This window comes from Oryx dammah, unplaced genomic scaffold, assembly GCF_014754425.2.
Source record: "Oryx dammah isolate SB20612 unplaced genomic scaffold, SCBI_Odam_1.1 HiC_scaffold_2, whole genome shotgun sequence".
Classification (NCBI taxonomy): domain Eukaryota; kingdom Metazoa; phylum Chordata; class Mammalia; order Artiodactyla; family Bovidae; genus Oryx; species Oryx dammah.
This window is the reverse complement of record NW_024070186.1, coordinates 164,871,217-164,896,231: the sequence shown is the minus strand read 5'-3', so window position 1 is coordinate 164,896,231 and position 25,015 is coordinate 164,871,217. Positions and strand designations below refer to the sequence as shown.

Here is a 25,015-nt window from a genome sequence, read left to right as displayed (position 1 = left end):
TTGATTTGGGGAGAACTGAGGTCTTCACCCCGCCTTCCAGCCCTTGAACGTGGTCTGTCTCCTGCTCTGGTGACTTTACCTGGGAAACCAGTCTTCCTCCCACTTTCTGTTGACACTAGTTTTTTTAGAAGGTCTTGGATGTGAGTGTTCCTTGATAGTCTGGGTGGGCCCCCCAAAAAGGAGGGTCAGGCCTGAGTGATAGTCCAGTGGCACCAATGTAGGGAGAAAAAGAACAACCAGAAACGGCTTGGTCCTCTGTCCCAGACTGTTCTGTTTGTGGCTTTATACAAATAAAGGAACTCCCCCGACATGGGCTGTGCTTAACTGGTTTGTTAAAGTTTTAATTAGCACAGTCAGAGTATGTATTTTAAAATCTCTCCTCTGCTTCTGACCCCATTCTTCAGTCCCCGGATTTCCTTGTCTCTGTGAGTAGAAAATGCAGGCGTTTAAGGGCGGGTGTTGCTGTCTGCCCAGGTGTGCAGGGCCGACTGCTACGGTCACGGATAACGGAGGCAGCCCCTTTGTGTGGGTCTGCTGGGGGAGCCCCACCGCCTCTGCCCAGAGGGGCAGCTCTGCACCCCTTGCTGCCCTGCTGCAGCCTGGCTGGTGCACTCAGGCTGCAGGCTGTGTTCTGCTCGTGCCTTTTCTCTGCACTGTGGGGTTGCAGAGAGTCCTGGACAAGACTGAGCAACCAAATGAACTGTAAAGGCGTGTGTACTTGCTGAGGCAATGGGAGGGCAAGCAAGGCTCCATCCAAGGGGTGAACACTGGGTACTTAATGCACGAGGGGCGTTGCCCTGCCCACACGCACGGCTTTCTTCTCTAAGGACTTCCTGCTCACTGAGTCCTCTCTGGGTGGACATTCTCCCTTAATAGCCTTGCTTTCTTTAAAACTACACGAATGTGGGGTGAATTCATACACACAAATAAATTTTATAGATAAATGGGTTTTTCAAACAGCACAGTGATTTTTTTTTTTTTTTTTTTAAATTTTTGGCTGTACTGGGTCTTTGTTGCTGTGCGGGCTTTTCTCTAGCTGTGGTGGACAGGGGCTGCTCGCTGGCTGTGGTCACGGGCTTCTCACCGTGGCGGCCTCTCTCGTTGCAGAGCTCCCAGGCTCGTGGGCTCAGTAGTTGAGGTGCAGGGGCTCAGTTGCTCCCCAGCATGTGGGGTTTTCCCCAACCAGAGATGGAACCCGTGTCTCCTGCGTTGGCAGGTAGATTCTTTACCTCTGCACCTCCATGGAAGCCCCAGAATGTTTATTTCTAGAGAAAGAGTGCAGAAAGTAGAGCATTTACACCTGCCTCAGGTGTTCAGTTTCAGTTGGGAAAGAATCCGCCTGCAGTGCAGGAGACCCCAGATCAAGTCCTGGGTCGGGAAGATCTGCTGGAGACGGGACAGGCTACCCACTCCAGTATTCTTAGGCTTCCCCTGTGGCTCAGCTGGTAAAGAATCTGCCTGCAATGCGGGAGACCTGCGTCGGATCCCTGGGTCGGGAAGATCCCCTGGAGAAGCTACCCACTCCCGTGTTCTGGCCTGGAGAATTCCATGGACTGTATAGTCTGTGGGGTCACGCAGAGGTGGATTCGACCTTCACTTTCACTTTCAGGTGTTCAGTGCACACAGCAGTTCCAGGCAGAGCCCTCGAGACAGCTCTGCTCTCTGAAACTGGTTTGTCCCCATGCAGAACGGCCTGTTTCTATTCAGTTCTTGTCCCCTCCCCCCCAAACAGTGCAGCTTTATTGAGATATTCCATATACCCTGCAACTCAGCAGTTTTTAATAAACGTATTCACCCATCACTGCAGTCTGTTTATGATGCCCAAGAGGAACCCCTGTGCCCCTCCACCATCACCCTTCCGGTCTGCCTTCTAACTCTGTGGAAATCACTCTTCTGGACACCTGATATGAACGAATGGAGCCACACCACATAGGGCCCTTAAAATTAATGAGCACTTGTGTTGTATAAGGTTTTCTGTCTGAAACGTGCTGAAGTGTAAGAAACACGCTTGTGTACAATTTGGGGCATGTATGCTAGTTTTCTGAGAATAGATATCTAGAGATGACATTCTGAGTTATGATTTTGGCTTTCATAAATATCACCTTTGGGGAGAATGATTTGACTGTTAAGTTTAGACTCTAGCCACTTGGCACCCATTTTATGATGTGAGATCCTTCACATCTGTGGGCATCTCCAGTATTTTTCACTGTTGATGTGGTTAGACGGAAAGGGGTGTCATGTTAATTAGGGGGGTTGTTGTATTTCTTCGGGACCGCTCCTTGGCTGCAGTTGGCTTGTGTTGTCTTGACTTTAGCATCTCGTGAACCCTCTGGCTGCTGCGGGCTGCTCGTAGTCTTCCTCCGTCCTGGAGTGTCCACATTGTCCCCCCTCTGCTGGGCTTGTTGGGGCTTGTTTTCCTCTCCGGCAACTGGACAGCCCTACGCAGTAGAGCAGATGAGACCGGACATGTAAGAAAGCAGCTGAGACGTAATTATAAGTTCCTCATTTGGGCCGGGTACACGCCCCTCTCCGAGCCTGGCCAGTGTCCACATCAGTCTGCAGTCGTGGTTTGTGGGGCAGACGTGATGGCTGGTTAGCACGGTCCTCCAGAGAACCGACGATTTTTGCATAATGAACCCAAATGGAGAGCCCCAGACAAATAGTCTTATTTAAAGAACACAAGTTTATCCGTGGCCTTCCTTGGGGCTTTATTTTCCTATAACTGATGTAAATCTGAATTATTTAAGAGTATGGAGCCCACTGTTGGGATTTGGCACACTGCTTCTGCTTAGAACTTTCAGGCTCTCCGCAAGGCAGGAGCTGAGAAGCCCCAGTTTAACAAGGCAGACACCACCCGCGAGTGGGCTTCCAACTCCCTTAATGGAGTCAGAGGATATAAAAATTAAACCCAGAACACATGTTAACATGTGTTAACACAACTTAGTGTTGATTAAGTCACGATCTCATTGTTAACATGACCAAAGGAAGTCTAGAATCACTGGAGGCTGCCTGGGCCAGGGGCACAAGAGCACAGAAGCTCGCTCTCTCTCTCACACACGAGAGCACAGAAGCTCTCTCTCACACACACACACACACACACTCACGAGAGCACAGAAGCTCTCTCACACACACACGAGAGCACAGAAGCGTTCTCTAACACACACTCACGAGAGCACAGAAGCTCTCTCTCTCTCTCACACACGAGAGCACAGAAGCTCTCTCTCACACACACACACACACACACACACACACGAGAGCACAGAAGCACTCTCACACACACACGAGAGCACAGAAGCGTTCTCTAACACACACTCACACGAGAGCACAGAAGCGTTCTCTCACACACATACTCACACGCACACACAGACACACACACGAGAACACAGAAGCTCTCTCACACACGAGAGCACAGAAGCTCTCTCACACATGCACACACTCACGAGAGCACAGCTCTCACACGCACACACACAACCCACGATAGCACAGAAGCTCTCTTGCGCACACACGCACACTCACACGAGAGCACAAACGTTCTCTCTCACACACACGAGAGCACAGAAGCTCTCTCGCGCACACACTCATGCAGAAGCTCTATCACACACGCATACACACACACGTGAGCACAGAAGCTCGCTTGCTCTCTTGCGCACACGAGAGCACAGAAGTGCTCTCTCACACACACACACGCACACACACACACGCACACTCCCCACTTCCTCCCAGGAACCAGCTACGGACGGATGCCTGGGCCCGCAGTGGTTGGACAGGCTCGGTCAGATGGCTGCCTGGGGCTGGCAGCCAGGTTCAGACCTGGGACCTCTCAGTCCTGACCCCCCTGTTCCGAGTGTCACGTGCTTCCGGACCACAGGTGGTTCCTCTTGGGACGGGTGCTTGTGTGCACTCGGGTTTTCAAGGCCCTGCCTGCCTCCCCCCGTGCCTGCCGGCTGCCTGGCTCCTGTTGACTGTGGAGCCTGGCAGGTGCTTCTCGGGACCTCTGCCCGGCTGGCGCCCCATCTCTGGTCCCGGCCTGTGTGTGTCTGTCTGCCCTTCTGTCACCTTAGCCCGCGTGTCCAGGGTCTGCTTATCAGCTCTCCCTGCTGCCTGGCCCAGCCTGTTCTTGACACATCTCGACGCTTGCCGAGAGAGACTAACCTCTGTGAGAGGAGGGCAGCCCGCTTCGCTTCCCAGGTGGGTTGTGCGTGCAGACCAGTGCGTGTCAGGAAGGGAGTCCACCCCTTGAGGGGATGGAGAGCCTGCTAGTGTGATAGTGGATTCAAAATGACTTTTTTGAAGCGTAGTCGAAGTTTTTCATTTCTAGGAGGTTTCACAGAGTGAGGGAGGGCATTTCCTCACAGCCCACGGGCCCTGTGGGCCTCCTCTGACTGGGCTGGGATGGGGTGAGCTTGTTGGCAGAGCCTGTGGGCTCTGCTGCCTGGTCGGCACAGGCTCCTTCCCGCCTGGCAGTTGCCGGCGTGGTTGACGTGCGTGAGAGCAGACAGCTCACACGGCCATTCCGCCCCATGTCTGTGTCCTCAGTGACCTCCATGTTCTGCCCAAGGATGTGTCCTCTGCCTCTTCCCTGTCTGTGGGAGGCCTGGCTCGCCCTGAGACTCCCCCAGGGGGACCAGAGTTGACACCGAGCATAGTTCTCCCACAGAACTGTAGGTTTTGTAGGGGTGTCTGGAATTGTTTCCCAACACCCAGGAGGTTCTGGCTTCTTGGGGAGTGTGACAGCTGACACCTGTGGGTCCCTGCTTGTGTGGAAGCCTTTTCAGACCCCCTCCTCCCCATCCTTTGCTGGTGGCGGGGCCCCAGCTGCTGCCTGCCCCCTGCCCCCATCGTCACTCCTCACCATGCCTTCCTCTAACCAGCCCAGCCTCTCAGCCAGGCTCAGCAGGAGTGGTTCATCTTCTGTCTCTCACCATTGAGTTAGCAGTTGCTTCTTTGAGCTCAGAGCCAGGGGTTTTGTGGATCAGAATCTTGGGAAATCTAGTGTATCTGAATTCTTGAGAGGAAGTGATGGAGCTGAAACAGGATATATATGCACATCTCTGTTTGGACCTGTACAAAACTCTATTTCTGGACCACTTTGCCTTTTGTAGGTGATCATCTGAATTGATGGTTGCTTGATTATGTGTCTGGGCCTGATAACTGTGGGCAGCTTTAAAAAGAGAATGCTGAGCGAGAGCTCCTGGAGGTTCTATGCAGTCACTCTGATGTGGCTGAGAGAACCCTGCTCTCCCCTCCCCCCACCCCCAGCAGATTCTGCTGCAGAGCCATGCAGACATGGCGGGGAACTGCACACTTGGACCACAAGGTGACTTGCGAGCCCAGAGGGGGCCTCATGACTCTGAGTGGAGAGGAGGGGGACCAGGCAGAAGCCTGGGGGCTCTGACCTGGAAGTCAGGGTGGACTGGTGGGGCGGGGCTTAAGCTGGGTTGGTAAGGCTCTGCTTGACCCATTCAAGGAGCCATTCATGTCAAGGTCGCCGTGGTGTCTGTGTCCCTCCACTTACCCTGTCTGCCCTTTTTAAACCAAGTCGTGGGTTTTGCTTACGGGGTTGTATCACTAGTTGGGATTTTGAGAAATTTGCAGGGGTGGGGGGGTTTCTGAGTGGAGAGCGACTCTGAGGCTTGGCTGGACCCTTGTGGCCCAACTAGCTCCTGGGGGCAGCATACAGACTTAGTTGGAAGGCCGTGAGGTTTTATTGGGCTTGTTTGGTCCCCTCTCCCCAACCTTTTTGGCAGAAGTTTGTAAGGTGATGGAAGACGTCAAGGCCATCAAAGTGGAATTTTCTGTTTTTCTCCACCAGGAGTGAGATTCAGGCTCTAAATCGGGACCATCTCATTTCCATAGCAATTGGCCAGCTCTGGGTTGTGACATCACAGAGGTCTGAGAAGAGTAAAGCTGGATATATATAGGCACAGGGAGCCCCAGTAAAAAAAGAAATACAGGCTTTGTAACTAAACAGGGGAGCCTTTTGTGTTTCTAAAGTCACTCTTTTTTTTTTTTTTAAGGGGAGTGGGGAGGATTCGGGCTGCTTTCTGTTGAGGTGGGGTGAGTGATGGGTGAAGGGGAGAGAGCGTGAGATGGGGCTGGAGGGGCTCATCCACAGTGCCCTGGCTGCCACCGAAGAGTTTTATTTCTTCAGGGGAACAATACCATCCCATTGATGCTTTTTATTTTTTTTAAGTATAAATTTATTTATTTTAATTGGAGGTTAATTACTTACAATATTGTATTGGTTTTGCCATACATCAACATGAATCCGCCACAGGTATACACGTGTTCCCCATCCTGAACCCCCCTCCTTTCCATCCCTCTGGGTCGTCCCAGTGCACCAGCCCCAAGCATCCAGTATCATGCATCGAACCTGGACTGGCGATTCATTTCATATATGATATTATACATGTTTCAATGCCATTCTCCCAAATCATCCCACCCTCTCCCACAGAGTCCAAAAGACTGTTCTGTACATCTGTGTCTCTTTTGCTGTCTCACATACAGGGTTATCGTTACCATCTTTCTAAATTCCACGTATATGCATTAGTAAAGTCACTCTTTAAAAGGTATTTTGTGCCATCAGTTCAGTTCAGTTGCTCAGTCGTGTCTGACTCTTTGCAATGCCATGAATCGCAGCATGCCAGGCCTCCCTGTCCATCACCAACTCCTGGAGTTCACTCAGACTCACATTTTGTGCCATATGTGTATATTAAAATTTGCTACTGATACTATCACAATGCTGTTGTCAAAAGGCCTACTAATCATGAGTAATGGAAATGATCTGTTGTATTTCTGGGCGTCATATGTATATTTCAGAATGATAATCACCCCCTTCCCTTCCCTGACATTTAAGTGTACCAGAGACTTGGTCTGTATATTTGAGGCATTCTGTATGGTCAGTGGTGTTTCTGATCATTGTGTTGTCGTTCATATTTGGCCGAATGAGAGTTAATGTATCTGGGAAAATTCCAGCTGAGCAAGATAAGAAATTCAGAACAGGATCAGTTTATATGGTGATAAATAAACATAAATGCCAATCTTGCACTTCTTCCTTGATGATAAAGATAGCCTTATCATTTAGGATATTTTTGGAAGCCTAGTTCAGATTGTGATATCAGGCACTTCCATCATTTAATTCTGGTCCAGGGATTTACTGTGTCTTAATTAAATTTTTAATCCTTTTGTTGAACTAACTCATTTATGAGGAGCTTATTTTAACTGGATGCAGTCCCTTAGGAAGCTAGACTTGAGTTGCCAGCCTTTTCTCCAAGGGTCCCGTGACAGGTGGTTGGGAGGGCCTGTTGCTGACAGTTTCCCCCTGTACGTCATGGGCCAGCCAGGGGGCTTTTCTGCAGTTTGGCAGCCGCTGGCCTGGACCACTGTCACCATGCCTGTGAAGTGTGGAAAATTGGTTAGCCCAGCAGGAATGTGTACTATGTAAAAGATGGGACGGTGCTCAGGAGAACCTCATTCTAACTGTGGAACCCTCTCCGCCTTGCCTTTAGGAGCCAACTTCAGAGAAACTTGTCATTTTTGCATGTGTGCACTCTAAACCATGCTTTAAAGCTCTTCTAAAGACCCAAGGAACTAAAGTCAAAGTGCCAGGCACATGCCAAGCAGATGGCTTCAAGATTTCTAGTGCGTTGATGTGACGTGTGTGTGTGTGTCCGCAGGAAAGAATCACTCTGCTGCTTCAGAACCTCGCACTAGTTTGTGTTCTAATCTGTGTTTGTTTATTGGTGTAAAGGGCAATAAGAATTTACATAGTCTTACTCCACCAAAACTCTTCTCTTTTATAGCTATGATGATAGATATGGCATCTTCATTTTAAAAAACTTAATATTATTAACTCAGAACCTCGTATAGGTACACTGAGAACCTTTCGTTCCCCAATCAGGGATTGAACTTGGGTCCTGGGCAGCGAAAGTGTGAGTGCTTAACCACTGAGCTGCCAGGGAATTCCCCGAGAACCTTAAAAAAAAAAAAAAAAACACTGCTGTATAATACTCCGTTGGTGGAATGTGCTGTTTATTTCATAGGCCTTTGTAGGATTTTTCCTCAAAATATTTTTTGATGGCTTGAGGTAATTAACTTAGGAGGGTAAATGTGGAAATTTCAAAGTACATTTCAGCATATACGGTTCAAGCTAGATAAGCAACGGGAAAAGGAATTTCTACTTTACTTCTTTCCCCAGGTTTTTTTTTGTCAGGGTGTCATGATTGAGGGGGCCAGTTTAAAAATTGTGTTTTCATAAATAGCTTTTATTGATACTCTGACAAAAATTAATTAAATGTATATATTGATATTTAGTGGCTCAGCTGGTAAAGAATCTGTCTGCAATGTGGGAAACCTGGGTTTGATCCCTGGGTTGGGAAGATCCCCTTGGGAAGGGAAAGGGTGCCCACTCCAGTATTCTGGCTTGGAGAATTCCATGGACTATACATGGGTCGCAAAGAGTCGGACATGACTGAGTGACTGACTTTCACTTTGGGCTTCCCTGGTGGCTCAAACGGTAAAGCGTCTGCCTGTAATGCGAGAGACCTGAGTTCAATCCCTGGGTCAGGAAGATCCCCTGGAGATCTTGTTGGCAACCCACTCCGGTATTCTTGCCTGGAAAATTACATGGATGAAGGAGCCTGGTGGGCTCCAGTCCATGGGGTTGCAAAGAGTTGGATACAACTGAGCAACTTCACTGGTTTATTGATATTTAATAAAACAAAAACATCAAGATTGGCAGTGGTCTAAATTTGGGTGGTAATACCTGTTTCTTGGCTTCCAAGGAACTCTAAGGTTTGTTTTGAGATACTTAAGAAAAAAAGGAGGGTTTATATTCAGGAAGTATTTGAGAAATGTAACCTGACAGTTGGGGTTTGAAACTTGCCTAGAGGGGAAGGGGAGGGTGCTGTCCATGGTGCTGAATCGGACCCACTGCTTGTTGGAGTGGTGTAAAGGCTCTGATATACTGAAGTCCAAATACACAGCTATGTAGCTACTTTAAAAACCACATCTCCTGTTTGTAGCTGATATCCTTAATTTCTGCTGGAGTGTTTGAATTGCCAGGGAAAGCTGACCATAAAAGGAAACACAGAACATCATTAGTTGCAGTAAACTGTTCTATATGCCAGAAGGACAGGATTTAAATGTGAAGTATGGCTATTTTGACCAGTAGAGGCTGTTTAAATCCTAATTCCTGCCAGAAGCTTAAAAAAAATTTTTTTTCTTTTAAACCATGGCCCTATGTCTTGAAGAAGATTGTACTTAATGAATGAAGAGGGATGGGAGTGTTACAGTTGGAGTTTACACTTCATGTTTGCCAGTCCTTGGTTAAAAGTTTTAAATCCTCACTTCTGATTTTATATAAATGTTTTCCAGGCCAGCCTTCAGCAAGCATTTTGCTAGTCTCGAGATCCTTTCTAGGATCTTTGTCCATTCCCATCCTCCCAGGGACCCCCTTTTCATATTCCTCACACCCCAAAATGCCATTCCTGTTCTTTGGTATGGATTCATGCTTTATATAATTGAAGTGTCCAGTAATAGTTTGAGAATGAGACTGCTGTTTTAAGGCACGTGTATCCATGATGGAAGATTCTTAACGTACCCTGTTTTAGTAATCCCCCACCCCCAAACAATATTTTCTCTAGGATTGAGTTTTAATGAGTAGAAACCTTGTTCAAAATAAATTTCATTGTAAATTCAGCAGGTTATTGTGTATTCATATCCCACTTAGCATTTTGAAAGGAACAAAAGTTTGTTTAGCGAACATACCAGTAAGTATCTTTTGGGTTAAGAATGTAATTATTTGGCACGGTTGGAATTTATTAGTGCCTGGAAATCGTCCAAAGTACAGATATGTTTTTGTTTACTTGATCCAAGCCAGGAAGGTAAAAATAGTGGAATTTCTTTGTTTCCTTCAAAGCTGGAGATACAGATGACCCACCAAGAATTACCCAAAACCCTGTTATCAACGGGAATGTGGCCATGAGTGACGGGCACAGCAACACAGAGGAGGACATGGAGGACGGTGAGTACCCGGGCTTTGTCTCCTGGTGTTGGGCAGAAAGCGGTCGGAAGCAGACACCTCTTCCGTGAGGACTGCTGAGTCTCTTTAAGAGTAGCTAGTTTTCAGGAAGTTGTATCTGAGCAAAATTTAGGAGCCTGGTTTGGTTTTGAATTTCACGATTGCCTGCAGATTTCAAGGTAAGTTAATTCTCCCCAGCCTAGGCGAGAAGGTTGAAATACAGAAGTCTGTAATTGACGGGTATTTGCTCAGGCCTGCAGTTAATTTTCCAGCCACTCCTAGTACTCAGAACAAGTACCTTACTGTCCTTTCCTTTTTGTCTGCAGCACGATACTTCTAGACACTGGAACGTGGCTTCCCATTGCATTCCTACTGTAGCAAGTGTATCAGTTGTCTGTAGCTGATCACCCCTCCCCACTCCGGTTAGGTTCGAAACCAGAATTGAGCTTTGGGCTTCATCCCCCAGACTGACTTTTGGTCTTTTATCTTCTCTGCGCAAAGTGTACACATTTGTACATGCATGGGCATTTTGGGCCTAGGGAAGCACTTTCTCTCGAGGCTATTTCTTCATTATGCCTTAGCAGATGGGTGTGACCTGTGCGTTTGCCAGGTCAACCCCACGAGAAGGTAGCAGCCAATAGTCACTTTATGCGGCCCCCCAGAGTCTTGCAGTGTAATATGAAACCGTGTTCTGTCAAAAGCGTGTCCATCAATCCTCATGAGGGTTGTGTCCTTCCCAGGGGTGTAACGGGGCAGTTGAAAGAAACCGTCAGTCACGGGCTGCACCACCAGAAGGACTGCTGTTCAGACCTCCTGCCAAAAGTTCAGCCTCCATGAGAAACTGCAGCCGTAGTTGAGAGTTCTCTCACAGTGCGCTTTACCCCTGGCAGCGGGCTGAGGCCATATCTGAGGAAGGTAAAGAGGCGTGGTCTGACCCGCTGCTTTGTTACCTGTGGAGTGCGCTTTCCACCGCAGACGAGAGGGCGATGGTGTGGGGTGGCCCCCCAGCTGCGAGGGCCCTTTGGTTCCATCGCAGACCCTGGAGACGCCAGCAGTGGTTCAGAGAGTGCCGCGGGGAAGGCCCGAGGCAGGGGTCGATGGTAGCCTCTCCCAGAGCAGGGAGCCGCCCCAGCCGGCCAGAGCCCTGTCCTCAGCTGGTTCCACAGCACAGGCTTGTCCTGGCGTCGCCCCAGGTGTTCTTGAGGTGGGAGGGCTCGGGAGGAGGCGCAGATGTGGATCCAGACGCAGGCTTCCGAGGGCTCTGAGGCTTTTTGGTGGATCCTTCTTGGTCAGAAAGGGCCGTCCCGTACTTTTCAGGTTGCTGTGTTATCCCCTCCTGCCGAGTCATGACAGCTCCAGAGTGTCTCTCAAAGTGGCTAGAAGTCTCCCTGGGGCCCCAGATTGCCTCACCTGAGAACCAGTGTAAGGAGAGCATAGTGTACACAACACCCCTTCCTTTTGAGGCCAATTGTACTAAATTGTTAGTAGTCAGTGATGGCGTTATGGAACCTAAAAGCAGAAATGCTCCTACTGCAAATTATCAGCTGGAAAAAGCACTTTACAGGGCAAAGTAGCAGTGGTCTTCAATACCCTTTGTTCCTGGTCTTCTGAAAGGCCCAGGGGCAGGAGAGTGAAAAGACGGTGTCTCTGGGGCTGGGGTCCGCGGTAATAGTTATTTTGAACCATTTAATGGCAGAATATGTGTGTGTGAAATTGTTCAGAAATCTGCAGAAAGTGAGAGGAGTGCTGGGTTAAGCGCGTTTCTTTAATGAGTACTTGTGAGCTGTTAGCCTCCTAACATCTTTCCGAAAGCCCTTTTTGTTGTTGATGATTCTCCAAGCCTCTGAAACGCTAGCACCTCTTTTTTCCGAGTCTCCTTTGGCAGCGTAATGTAGGGAGGGCACACGGTGTGGGGAACCTCAGGGTAGGAGCCTCAGTCCGCACATGCGGGGAGGCTCTTGCATGGCAGTTGAGTGGCTGACAGCAGTGGTGGGAGAAATGTCCAGTCAAGGTAGAGTGATTGTTGTAGATACAGGTGGTTGGTGCCCGTGAAGCAATAGTTGATTTTGTTGTTTTTTTTCCTGTTTGTGGGGAGGTGATTAACTGGGATGTGCAGAGATTTGTATTAGAACGAATAATTGAGGTTTGATACAGCTTCTGCCAGAGTGCCCTTTGGGGGAACCTCAGGCCTGCCTTTTGGGGGACCAGGTTTTCTGCCAGGATGTGTGAGGGCAACAGACGGCACAAGCTCGCCAACAGGCACTGGCATGGGTCAGTCAGTGTTCCGTGGTGCTCAGGCAGGTCAGAGTCTATTTGGATGAGGCAATAATCTGGCAGGGTAGGAGATAGCCTTCGTAATCCCAAGTGTACCACTTTTACCCAAAAGAGTTTCACTTTGAAGCCATTGCAGATAGAGAAAGCTGCATAAATAGTCCATGGAGTCCTGGGTACCTTCTACCCATTTTCTCCCCTAACTCCTCAGAGGATGGTCACCAGGCCAGCCCTGTTCGCCAGAGAGAGAGGGGCTTCCTACCTGCCACTCTGCTGTACCCCCACCTGTCTGGACCTGCTGGTACTTGGTACAGGTTCTCAGCTGCTCCATTAGCGGGAGGAGCTCGGTGGGCAGCTGTGCCCTGGCCACGGGTACCAAGGGCTTGAAGACGGGGTGGTGACATTTTTATTCACGTGAAATCTCACATCAGACCCCCTGATTAGCATTATTTGGAAGCTAATCCTGTGCCTTGGGCATGACGCAGCATCTCACATCTGGTGTGTGGTTCAGTGAGTGTGAGCTGCGTGGGGGAGGGGAGGGGAGGAGGTGGGCCAGGGCGGCTCCAGGAGCCCTGGAGGGTTGGCCTGCTCCCGGACCTACGCCAGGCTCCTCTGGTCCTGTTTGACTAACGTGTGGGGAGGAAGACCAGAAAGGCATTTTTTTGTATAAAACTCATCCTACAAAAACCTGAATGGTAACTGAAGTCACGTAGATGGAGGCTTGTGACGTCATGTCTTTGGGTCCCCAGAACATGTCCTGTCATCACCAGATAGTGGCTGGTTTAATCGGGCTCTGGGTTTGGTCCCCTAAACTCTTAAGATGGTGTTGGTCACTGTGTTTAGTGTCCACAGATCTTGGGTCCTGAGACCCCCCTGTGACACCTTGGATGAGACAAGCCCCTTAACCTCAGCAAGCCTCGGTGTCCCCACCTGTAACGTGGGAGCTGAGTCGCACCTGCCTTGCCTGGCTGCGGGGTTTGGACACTGCTCAAATACGATGTGTGTGGCTGTGGAGGAGCGGCCCGCTTCTCTCCCCAGCGTTCCGGACCGCATTCTCTGCAACAGGCGTTTTGCCTTTTCCATGGACTCTTTATGTCGGGAATGGATGAGGGTGACCCCTGCAGAGGCCCGAACGCATCGCACGCCATGCAGCTGCTCCTTTGAGGGCCTCTGCAAAGAACCGGGTCACGGGTAGTAAAACAAGTGGGGACAGAGCCTTTAAACGGAGGGAAAAGCGCTGTTAGCACATCCTGTGGGGTTTTCTTTCTTTGGTAAAGAATATTACCCTCTCATGAGGACTGATGGACATGTTTTCTTAAGAACAAACTCAGCCACAGTGGAGGCAGTTTCTGTGTGCAGCGAAGTGAAGCGTGGAGGGCCTGGGCGTGTTCTCAGCACCCTCTCCCTAGGCCTGAGAACCCCACTTGTGCCTGGGCTCAGGGGTGACAAAGTAGCCCCTGCTGCTCATCCAGAAAAGGCCCTCCTGTTACTCTGCAGGTCACAGTTGGCCCTCGGCCCCTGCGCCTGTGAACTGTCCCCTCCTGCCACGAGAAGGCTCATAAAGAGCAGGGAACTGCTTGGAAAGTTGTGTAGCAATTTGTCCTCCCCGCTGCAGTTTTCTTATATGCTGGCCAGTAACAGGTTTTGAGGGGGCCGGGCGGGTTGGACAGCTGCAGAAGGCTAATGGGTTGTCGGCGCTAATTATCACTGCCTTGGGGTCACTTGAGTAGTCACCAGCAGAAAAGGCTAGAATTCAAAATGTGACTTTTTAGTTTAATTCTCATCAATGCTTTGCTTTTTATTGGAGGAAACCTTGATTTCTTAAGTTGGCCTTTGGTCTTGCTGAGTAAATTTAACAGTTCATTCTGTTTATGTCCAAAGGAATACCAGTTTCTTCATTCTTTCTTTTTTTTTTGTTCCCACAAATATTTCCCCTTAGAGAATCTAGCGTGCTATTTCACCAAAATGGTGAACTGATGAAGTTAACGTTTATTTTTAGCTAACTTCTTAGGAATGGTCTTATCTCTAAGCAGTGCTGCGCTTCCCAGGAATGGCTGTCCCCACTCCTCGGAAGGCCCTGTTTGCCTGCAAATCCATGTCTCTTCTCTACACTCAGCCCAGGTCTCAAGCCCTTTTCTTTCCCTCCTCAAGCCCTGTCCTTGAACAGATGTGACAGAAGTTTATTCCTTTCCTCCAGCCTCTCCACTCACTGCGGATTACTTGGGAATTAAGACAGAGTAGACGTTCTTAATCACACTGAGCCAGTCTGGTGGGAAGGCAGGTGTGTGTTGCTGGCCTTCTGAGTCTGGGGTTTCTTTCACACAAACTGTATGTCATCTCACGGTTTAGATTGATATTGAATTGGAGATGATGCTCTCCTTTCCCCAGAGGGTTAGGCTTTAGCAGTTGAATTGCCGTTGTAGAGAATGTTTATCCCAGGTTTGTCCTGCTTTCAGTGTTGTCCGACAGTCCCCGGGCCCTGTGATTGACAAAGCGTTTTCTTGCAGACACGAGTTGGCGCTCCGAGGCAACCTTTCAGTTCACTGTCGAGCGCTTCAGCAGACTGAGTGAGTCGGTCCTTAGCCCTCCGTGTTTTGTGCGAAATCTGCCGTGGAAGATTATGGTGATGCCACGCTTTTATCCAGACAGACCACACCAAAAAAGCGTAGGATTCTTTCTCCAGTGCAATGCTGAATCTGATTCCACGTAAGACAGTTTAAATGATGCAATTACAAATCCACAATTAGTTATAAGCCAGATTGGCCTCTCTGAATTTTGGATTTCTCTGTGAATTTCCTTGCTGCCTCTACATAGCAATTTGATTTTCAATTAGATTCAATACATTTCCCTCTTTAGAAACTCACTGGTAGGTATTATCTCCAAACTAGAAGAGGTGTATATTTTTCCTGCAAATAACTAATACACTAAACTTTGTGTATGTGAGAATCTACCTGCCTGTGGAACATGGAATTAGGGCCTCTCTGGACTACTGTAATTCTTATCCTACCAATAACTGCCAGAGGGGAAGACGATAGTTAAGGAAAACTCTCCAGGCAGACATCCACACTGTTTGTTAACTGATTCTGTGGGTTATTTGGAAAGTTAAAATTAAAGACCAGGTTCTTGCTGCCCAGTGTTCCTCAGCAGCACAGTTGAGCGACTGTTTGAGGGGACCCCAGCTCACTTTGTCTCTTTGCCTCGTTCTGCATTGACCAGCCCAGGAGAAGGCCGCCTCCCAGGCCCACGTCTGTCTGCCGCGGCCCCGGGGAACCCAGCTCCTTTCATTTTTCCTCTTTACCTGAGTGTTTCAGAAGCTAGTTTTAAGGAGCAGTCAGGGCCTCGGCTGTGTTTTTACTTGTGTGTTCAGTTCACATTACAATCTGACCTGATCGGATGAGCCTTGTGTTGGGTTTCTTTAGTCCAACAGACAGCCTGAGCCTAAGCAGCAGGTGGTTCAGGCGCAGCCCGCACGGGGGCCCGAGCGGGCAGCAGCCGCCGCCCCTGTGCTCACGAGTCTGCGGTCATGTCAGAGGTCGTTTGAAGCAGTCCTGTGAGCTCCGAATTGGGCCTCAAGTATTTAATGTGCAGTCTGCCCCGGACATCTGCTCCTGCAGTCGTTACCAGGTGGCGGGGTCCTTCTCGGAGCCCCCTGCACAGCCCGACCCGGGAGCCTCGCAGCCCCGGGGGGAGGGGCAGGAGTGACACTTGTGGAACCTGGAGCTTTAGGTCTGTCCATCTAACAGCCAAACAGGTTCATCATTCCTCAGTGCGTTTCAAGCAGCCCCACCGTATTTGATACTAGAACTGCTATCTGACCAAAAAGCTATCGTGTCTTGTCAAATCTCAGGACACTGTTTGAAGTTCAAACGCTTGTGTTTTATAGATATCAATAAAAAACTTGAAACATTTTAGAAATCAAAAAGACATAAAACGTAGACTGAAATCCCTCCAGACTACACAGGGGCACCCCGGGACCCTCTTCACTTCTTTCTTCGTTAAAGATTGACATGTGTGCCCTTTATTCCATCTAAAAAAAAAATAGAAGGAGATGCTACGGGCGATTTTGTGTGCTCTTAAAAAGGGGGTCGGTGTGGGTCAGCCTGTGGACTGAGGCTCAGGTCGCCCTCCTCGCACAGGTCTTGGTCCTGCCACGCGCAGGCGGTGCTGAAGATCATCAACTACAGAGACGACGAGAAGTCGTTCAGCCGGCGCATCAGCCACTTGTTCTTCCATAAAGAGAACGACTGGGGATTTTCCAATTTCATGGCCTGGAGCGTAAGTAGCAGTTACTCAGACTGAATAATCCAAGCCCTGATCCTTGATTCTTCAGCTCCTCTGTCCATTCGTTTCGGAATCAGAAACATTTGCTCTACAAGTTGGATAGGTAACTGAAAACGGGTTTCCTCCTGATTCCTTGCTGAGGTTTTCAGCAGCCAGTGTTTCAATCAGACATTGTAAGGTAAGGTAGTCTAGCACTTTTTGGATAGGCTAGATTTCCTTTAAGAAAAATAATACTGAGGCAGGCACTTTACAGGGAGATTCCAGTAACCATTGAATTCTAACGTCAGCGCTTTGGGGCTGCTTTTGCAGGAGCAGAAGCCAGTAGGACATAGGAACGCCCTGCTCAGCTCTCTGGAGCCTGCCTGCTAAGTGGACGTTGAGGCCTTAGGTCTGAGATGTGGTCTCCCTCTACTCCTCCAGGAGGCATCCAGACTCTGGCTGATTTCATTCAGAGAACAATATTGTTAAAAACAGGCCAGAGCACTGCAAAACTAGAAAGCACAACTTCAGTGTTTTGAAAAAGCAGTATTTTAATCTGTTAGGTACCAGGCACTAGGGTTATTGTTTGAAATGAAGCGAGCATTTGTGTATTCTCATGTAAGTTGGATATTCTTTTTTTTTTTTTAATAGGAAGTGACTGATCCTGAGAAAGGGTTTATTGATGATGACAAAGTTACTTTTGAAGTCTTTGTACAGGCGGACGCCCCCCATGGAGTTGCGTAAGTTTTCCTTTGATTGGGTGCTGTAGTGAAAGGAGTGAGCAGAGGTGCCTGTGTCAGCAGAGATGCACCCTCTCTGTGCTCGCCCCGTGGCACACAGGCGTGTGTGCCAGCTTCACGTCGGTGCCTTTGTGTGGCACCTTTATCAAGCAGTTTATATGAGCCTGGGCTTCCCTGGTGCCTCAGATGGTAAAGAATCCACCTGTAATGCAGGAGATCCGGGTACGATCCCTGGGTCAAGAAGCTCCCCTGGAGAAGGGCATGGCAACCCACTCCAGTATTCTTTTCTGGAGAATCCCACGGACAGAAGAATCTGGTGGGCTGCAGTCCACCGGGTCAGAGTCGGACGCAACTGAGCGAGTAACACAGTTCCATGAGCCAGACACACTGCTGGGCTCTGGGACTGTAACTGTGGTGAATGAGGCAGCTACGGTTTTACAGCCTCAAAGAACTTGGGGACCGGTCGGGCAGAGGAGTTAATCTCAGTAACTATGGCAGCATAGGCGCTTGTTACTTGGTTGGCGGGCTGGGCAGCGCCATGACATGTGTGATGATGGGCTCCTTTCCCAGGTCTGGGAGGGCTGTGTGCAAGAGCAAGGTTTTGGCCTTGAAGAATATGTAGCTTTGGGTCCCTGATCGATAAGAAGAGAGAGAAATGGGCAAAGTGTCAGGGGAGTCTGCAGAGGGCACCGGAGGCTGAGCTGGTGCGTTGGGATCAGGTTGGAGCAGAACGGGTGTCCCGAGGCCAAGCACTGAAGCAGCGCAGTGCCGTTTAGGAGTGAGGCAAGCTCAGGTGCCCTGTCTGCTCACGCGTGTTTCTCTTCCCGCATGTCCCTCCTCTGGCAAGAGCGCATAGACTGACCTAGTGGTTTGGTGGCACTGGGAATTTTAAAAAACAAATGAGATTTGTTGGTTTTCATATTAATTGGGCTACTTTCAGAGAAATCAGACTCTCCTTTTTGAAACACACACTTGAATTGTACACTTGAATCATATTCAGATATCCGGGGTCAAGGGTGGGCAACAAGGTGGTATTTCTAGTTTTTTGTGGGGGTTTTTTGCCCTCGTTTTAAAACTGTGTTCCCCTATACTTATGATATGTCTTTTAACTAACAAAAACAGCAGAATGGGTTTTTGACTTAGTTTTTCTTGAGTAAGACAGTTTTTTCTGCTAATACCTGCGGCGTCAGAGTCTTTGCCGACACTGACCTCACAGGAAATGTCTAGCATTGGCCATATGTTCACATTGCGCAGAGAGGGAAGGCTCCTCTGCTTCCTGTTACTACGGGGGGTCGTGGGGGTGCTGCAGATGGTTCAGTGTCCTAAGCAGCCAGAGATACAACGGACTCAAGAGAAAAGGCTCTGGGAGTTGAGGCCTGATCCTGTCGGCACACCTGTCCTCACTCGTGTACATGGTACTACAGAAAAGAGGGTTTCAGCGGTTTCTGCCTTGCACCGACTACACGTGTGTGTTATGTGTGTGCGAGGGAACCAGTCTGATCTCAGTATAGCTTGTATGTGGGAGCAGTGCCCTGGGTACATGACAGCCACGCAGCCGCTCCAGTCAGACTGAGTTTCCCTTAGTCCCCGCACTTGAGTGGACCACATGGGTGACGTTGGAGGGAGCCGGGTGAGCAGGACTCCGGGCTTGGCGATGAGTTACTCCCTTGGAGGCGGGTGCTCGGACGTCATCCCGTGTCAGGATGGGGGCGGAGGTGGTTGCACAGAGCAGCTGGCCCCAGCCACGCTGCCCACACATGTGGCAGAAGCATGGGGGCGCAGCCTTTCCTGAACCTCAAACTGGTCTTGTAGGTGGGACTCAAAGAAGCACACAGGCTACGTCGGCTTAAAGAATCAGGGAGCGACTTGCTACATGAACAGCCTGCTGCAGACTTTATTTTTCACAAACCAGCTACGCAAGGTAAATGGATGGTGTTTCTCTCCCTCAACCTTCCCCAGCCTGCCTTCTCTCTGCAGGATTCTGGGGCAAGAAGAGCCCGGCCCCAGGCTTGTCTCCAGGGAGGGCCCTGCCGCATGCTCAACACGTAGCTTCATTCCTTGCTGTTCAGATACTTGTGAAGCCAAGTGGCATGATGAAAAGCTTAGTACAGCTAGCAAACCTAACTTTATTAGGCTGGAAATAATCAAGCTTTTTTTTAAATGTGAAAGTAGTAGCAAGATATGAAAAGTTTTATATGGAGGTTGATGAGTTGAAAGACTACTGGCTAGTAATCTGATTTTTCAGTTTTTATAGATAAAATGTAAAATCTAACAGGATAGTTACTTGTACTTTAGGAAGGTTGTGAGAATGGCACAGACCCGCTGGCGGGTCTGCTGGCACTCCTGTTTGTATCGCACTAGTTTTCCAGGAAGCAGTAGTTACCTAGATGGGATTAGATCAGAGGCTGAGTGTGGATAATTTCAGTAACGTTGAAGGTTTCATCAACTTTTTTTGTTCACATGTCAAGCTAAGTTAAAAAATGTTGCTCTAAGAAGTATGAAATAGAAGTGATGCTCATTGGATGGTATGCTATGAGTAATGTTTAAAATTGTTTTTGCACTTTCTTGTAACTTCTAGATTGTCTCTAGACGTCCATGATTGTTGGAAGAATATTCAGACTCTTTGGGGGGATAGTGAGAAGCCCTGCCCATCTACCTTAGTCGTTGTGGTAGAGATGATACTTTCACATAAGATTCCATTTTTACTTCTGAATTGCTTCTTTTAGGCTGTGTACATGATGCCAACAGAGGGCGACGATTCATCCAAAAGTGTCCCTTTAGCATTGCAAAGAGTGTTCTACGAGTTACAGCACAGCGATAAGCCCGTAGGAACAAAGAAGCTGACCAAGTCATTCGGGTGCGTGTGGGGAGACCTTTCCAGCTAGTGGACGCAGAGGGGTTGAGAGCAGAGCACAGGCGTGCAGTGGTATCGGGGCATGTTACCCGTGTTGTTTGTTTGACTTCTTTGTAAATGGAGGCTTTTAGAATTGTGCTTGAGAACTAATGCACCACTTAGGTTTGCCTGTCAGGAAAAGGATAGGTAATGGTCTTCAAGCTTTCTGTGCGTTTACTTTCAAACACGACCTCCCCATGCAGTAAGACATTTAGAACAAGAGACAGTTGTGAGCGTTTAGGTGTCTGGATAAAATTCAACTTGGCTTTGAATTATAACCGCGCCTCCCCCCACAAATAATCCTCTTAATTAGTTTAAGAATGATAACTGGTGATACCATTTAGTTTGTTAACTTATTCTTGTGTGAAGTTTAGAAGTTTCATCGTACATTCATTTTATCTTTCTAAGGTGGGAAACGTTAGATAGCTTCATGCAACATGATGTTCAAGAGCTCTGTCGAGTGGTGAGTTTCCTGCCGTAATTTTTTTCCTCTTACATTTCATATTTCGAAGTTGTTACCAAACAAAACCTCAGACCTACCTTTAGTCACTGTTATTCCAGTTATGCCCATCTTTGTTCAGGACCAGGACTAGGCTAGAAAGAAAAGATGGCACGTATCTCATTTAAAGGCCAGAAAGACTGGAAAATGATTTGGTAGGAAAGTGTGAGGGGAAACAGTACAGGCAGTGGACTGTTAAATTTGTTTAATTGGCGTAATCTACCAGTTAGTAACCCGAGAAACAAGTCCTGGTTGAGGCAGACCTTTGTGTGGGTGATTCTCCCCCAAACCGCCTCTAGTCACTAGCAGGTACCCACTCTTCTAGTCGTGATGCAAGACACACACACATGAAATGGCAATTCAAGGTGATTGGCTGGGCAAGGTGTGTTTTCTTTTTTGCAGCACTAGCTGGATTGAATCCAGTTCATTAAATATCCATGGACAAACCAGTCAATCCTGTTGACAGGCTCAACCTCATTAATCTCTTGGTGTGGACCAATACGAGTTAAGTTTAGTGTTCAATTTACATGCTTTTCCACAGAGGTAAAAATGAATATAAAAAAATGCTTCTAAAGGCACTACAAATTACTAATTCATTCCAAAGGCTGTATAGAGGGTTAATCTCAACTGTTGCATGTAGTTATTTTTGTAAATATCCAACCAAGAAAGAAGATTTTGTATGTTTTTGATAATTGCATGCTAAAGGTCATAATATTTATAGTCTAGAATTTCTTTGACCATTGAAATTTCCTAGTGACGTTTCAAATTACTGCATAATGCTTAACTGTAACATTTTCTGAAAGCCAAAACTTTCTCTTCCAGTTGCTTGATAATGTGGAAAACAAGATGAAAGGCACGTGTGTAGAAGGCACCATACCTAAATTATTCAGAGGCAAGATGGTGGTATGTGATTACCAGTTTTAAAGAATGATTGGTGTAAAAATTTTTCAGTGTTCGTATTTTGACGCTTGATGCTTAAGCCACCTTATTTTCCTTATTTGTAGTCTTATATCCAGTGTAAAGAAGTAGACTACCGATCTGATAGAAGAGAAGATTATTATGATATCCAGCTAAGTATAAAAGGAAAGAAAAATAGTAAGTTCTGCGTACATATATCACGACCTTTTCATAATTCATTGTAATGCTTCATTGATGCATGCAGTTTTTATTGAAATACACTATAGAGAAAATGGTCCAAATGATGAATGTATCTCATGAACACAGACAGGTAGCCCCACTCCGGTCAAGAAACTAAAATGTTTGCTAATTAAGGAAGATGTTGGCCCTTTCCTGCCACTGCCTACCTCTCCTCCTGGGGATCTCTGGGCTTCTAACATCCTTTGCTGGATTAGTTTACAAGGACGAGAGAACGTAGGGCATAGTCTTGTAATTGTCGGTTTGCTTTTCCCAACGCTGCCTCCATGCACTTGTGGCAGCAGTCACCTGATCATTTTCATTGCTGTTCAGCATTCTGCTTTGGGGATATAACGCAGGACTTTGGAAACCATTCTTTTCGAGCTTGGCAGATGCAGCCATTTATCCCTGCCACCCCCCAGCAAGGTGCGAGCATTTGTTCCACATCCAGTTAATCATCAGGATGTGGAAGATGGTGCTGTCTTGGGTTTAATTTGCCTTTGCCTAGAAGTCAGGGAGAGTTCACCTTTTCAGAAGCTCATTGGTGGTTTGGATATCTCCTGGAACGTGCGGAATGTCGTTCACGGTAACTTGATGTCCATGTCTGCTAATCCTGTGATTTCTGGATCTGTCTCCATCGACTCGTTTCTCATCACGGGCTGTGAGTTCCAGCCCCGTTGCCGGTCCAGTCATCTTTCATCAGATGCCAGCTGTTCTGATTTTTATCTTGTGTTGGCTGTTCTTCACCTCTGTCCTGGGGCACATTGCAATTGTGTGGAGATGTTGATGCTTTTGAGGCCTATTTAAGTGTGGTCTCTTGCTGCAGCCGTGGGGTTCAGTTGTCCCCACAACCGAAGCAGTATCTGCCAGGTTTTCTGCCCGAGGTCCCGTCCCTGTGGGGCTTTCTCACTGTGGCTGCAGAGAGCAGGGCTGTTCCAGGCTGGGGTGAGCTGTGGGGACTGTCCTTCCCTGGTCAGTGCTCAGCAAGGCTCTCGGAGAAGCCTGAGCACATCACCTGGGCTTCCCTGAGCCCGCCATCTTGCAGAGGTCCCTATATAATCCCTACACTCTCTCAGATTCTGGGGTTTCCCTCCGCAGTGGTGCCACCTGGAAGGTCCAGGCAGTGAGCTGGGGCCTTGGAGGGCTCACGGGGTCCTGCACTGCCATCACGCAGCGTACGAAAGTGGTTGTTGCCCTTGTAATAAAGTCCAGTGCGGGGGGAGCACTGCTTGTTCCCCATCATGACCACCATGTGGCTGGTTCCTCATGGGCTCTGGACGCTGGATTGGGTTTTGGGGCTCTTCCCCCATCTGGGGCTCACTTTTTTTGCTCTTGCCATCTTGCTGTTTGTTTAACAGAATTTTATAATTGCGAAATCCAGCGTTTCACTCTGCTTTTTGTGCCTAAGAATGCCTTCCCTGAAGTCAACAGACAGTTCTTTTATCTTTTCTGTTGATCTCCAACCCACCCAGAGCAGCTCCTTTCTACTTGGGGCCAGTGTGGACCCGAGGTGCTCTGCCTGCCCCTCTGTCAGCGGTGAGCCCTGCTTATCTGTGCAGGCCTGTTTCTTGACTCTTTGGCTGATCCATTGGCTACCATCCTTGGATCAATTCTGAGTTCTTCCTTTTCAGCTTTCTGGTGGTATAATTGACGCAATCATAAAGGGTTAACAAGTATTCATCATGATTTGATGTGCATGGATATTGTAAGAGAATTACTCCCCCGTCTAGTCGGTGAACCCGTCCATTATTTCACTACCATTCATGTTTTAAATTTAGGGGGTGGGAACACTTAGGTTCTACTGTTCAGAGTTAACACGTGGCTGCATTCTCGGCTGTTTCTAATGTTGCTGATGTTGTTATTAATAAAACATCCACTCCATGTTATCATAAGACAAGGTAATATTGTAAGATATTACGAAAAACCCAAACAAACTTTCTGGCCAACTCAGCAGCACCCTCAGTTTGCTTAAGAGTGTACACCTCTCCCTGGGTCAGTGAAGGTGCAGACCTGGGAGTTTGTGTTCATGGCTGCAGTTGTTGATATCTTCGTTCCCCTCTGGTGCCTGAATTGAGCGGTTGGCTGTGCTATAATCGAAGCTTCAGTGATAACTTTGGCTGACTTTGCTCTCTCTCTCTCTCTCTCTCCTGAAAGTATTTGAATCGTTTGTGGACTACGTGGCGGTAGAACAGCTGGACGGCGACAATAAATACGACGCCGGGGAGCACGGCCTGCAGGTAACTGAGACTGTGGGCCGCTGTCCCCTGCGGTCCTCGCGCTCCGTGTTCAGACCCCGTGCTTAACCGCGAGCTGGAGACCCCCTAGAGTCTGTCTACGCGCTGCTGGTGTGCAGCGCGTGGAAGGATCGTGTTTCTCAGTCTGGACGTGACAGCAGAGAGCTGGTCATGTCGCTGGTGCCCGGCTGGGGAGGCCGTGGGCAGGAGGTGGCTGAGCCTCCTGTGGATCGGAGGCGGAACCATCACCCGACTCCCCTGCCCCTCCCTCTCCGTCTGACGCTGCCCCTGACTCACCGCGTCCTCCAGCTCGGAACTCTGTCGTCTCTCCCAGGCATGGGGAGAGCTGCTCAGTCGCTGGACTCCGGTTTTGGTGGCTGGTGGTGATGGTGCTTTGCCTTGCTTTTTTGCTGGTTTTCTGAGAATCCTGACTTGCGGCGTGAGGGGTGCATTTCTGCTGTTTGTTGCCCAAGTGCTCGGTGTCCCCGCCTCTTTGCCACTCGGCCTTGCAGGAACTCTGCGGGGCGCTGAGGGTGTGACCCAGCCACAGTCTGTGTGGCCTGTGGCCTGTGCAGCCTGCTGTTCAGGCTGCTCGGTGGATGAGCAGCGTCCACATGGGTCCAACCACCCGGCCTTGTAATCTCGACCGACCGACTCAGCTAATTCATGAGTGTTTCAGACTGCCCCGTGTTTACCAAGCTTGCTGAAGCAGTGTGTGCATGAGCGAACCCGTGTTGCAGTGGGCCAAAAACCTGCTGTCCTTCTGCTGGGTCAGGCCACTCGAGGTGCTGGAGTGTAGATCAGGAAGTCTCTTAGGGAACATGCTGCTGTATATGCTTAAGAAACACAAGTCACAAGAACCACCCTTAGCCACACTGAATGTTTTGGGGTCTGGGTGAGCAGTTTGTATATTAGAGTCTCTGGAGATAGTGGCCAAGAAACAGGATCCTTCTGTTGTTATTC

The 25,015-nt window shown here is 48.7% G+C and overlaps 1 protein-coding gene across 2 annotated transcripts in view; it reads left to right on the top strand.

The window, feature by feature from the left end:
• Positions 1–2,180: 2,180 nt before the first annotated feature.
• USP7 (ubiquitin specific peptidase 7) overlaps positions 2,181–25,015 on the top strand; it is a 36,020-nt gene continuing 13,185 nt past the window's right edge. Inside the window, exons 1-11 of one of the 2 annotated variants that reach the window (XM_040230146.1) lie at positions 2,181–10,024; positions 10,762–10,936; positions 14,800–14,998; positions 16,429–16,567; positions 17,204–17,292; positions 19,105–19,213; positions 20,019–20,149; positions 20,594–20,648; positions 21,507–21,587; positions 21,689–21,779; positions 23,973–24,055. In XM_040230146.1, coding sequence (XP_040086080.1) covers positions 14,913–14,998; positions 16,429–16,567; positions 17,204–17,292; positions 19,105–19,213; positions 20,019–20,149; positions 20,594–20,648; positions 21,507–21,587; positions 21,689–21,779; positions 23,973–24,055 — 864 coding nt within the window. In that variant the 5' untranslated portion in view covers positions 2,181–10,024; positions 10,762–10,936; positions 14,800–14,912. The remainder of the gene's footprint in view (positions 10,025–10,761; positions 10,937–14,799; positions 14,999–16,428; positions 16,568–17,203; positions 17,293–19,104; positions 19,214–20,018; positions 20,150–20,593; positions 20,649–21,506; positions 21,588–21,688; positions 21,780–23,972; positions 24,056–25,015) is intronic. The other variant, XM_040230141.1, reaches the window with a different exon arrangement.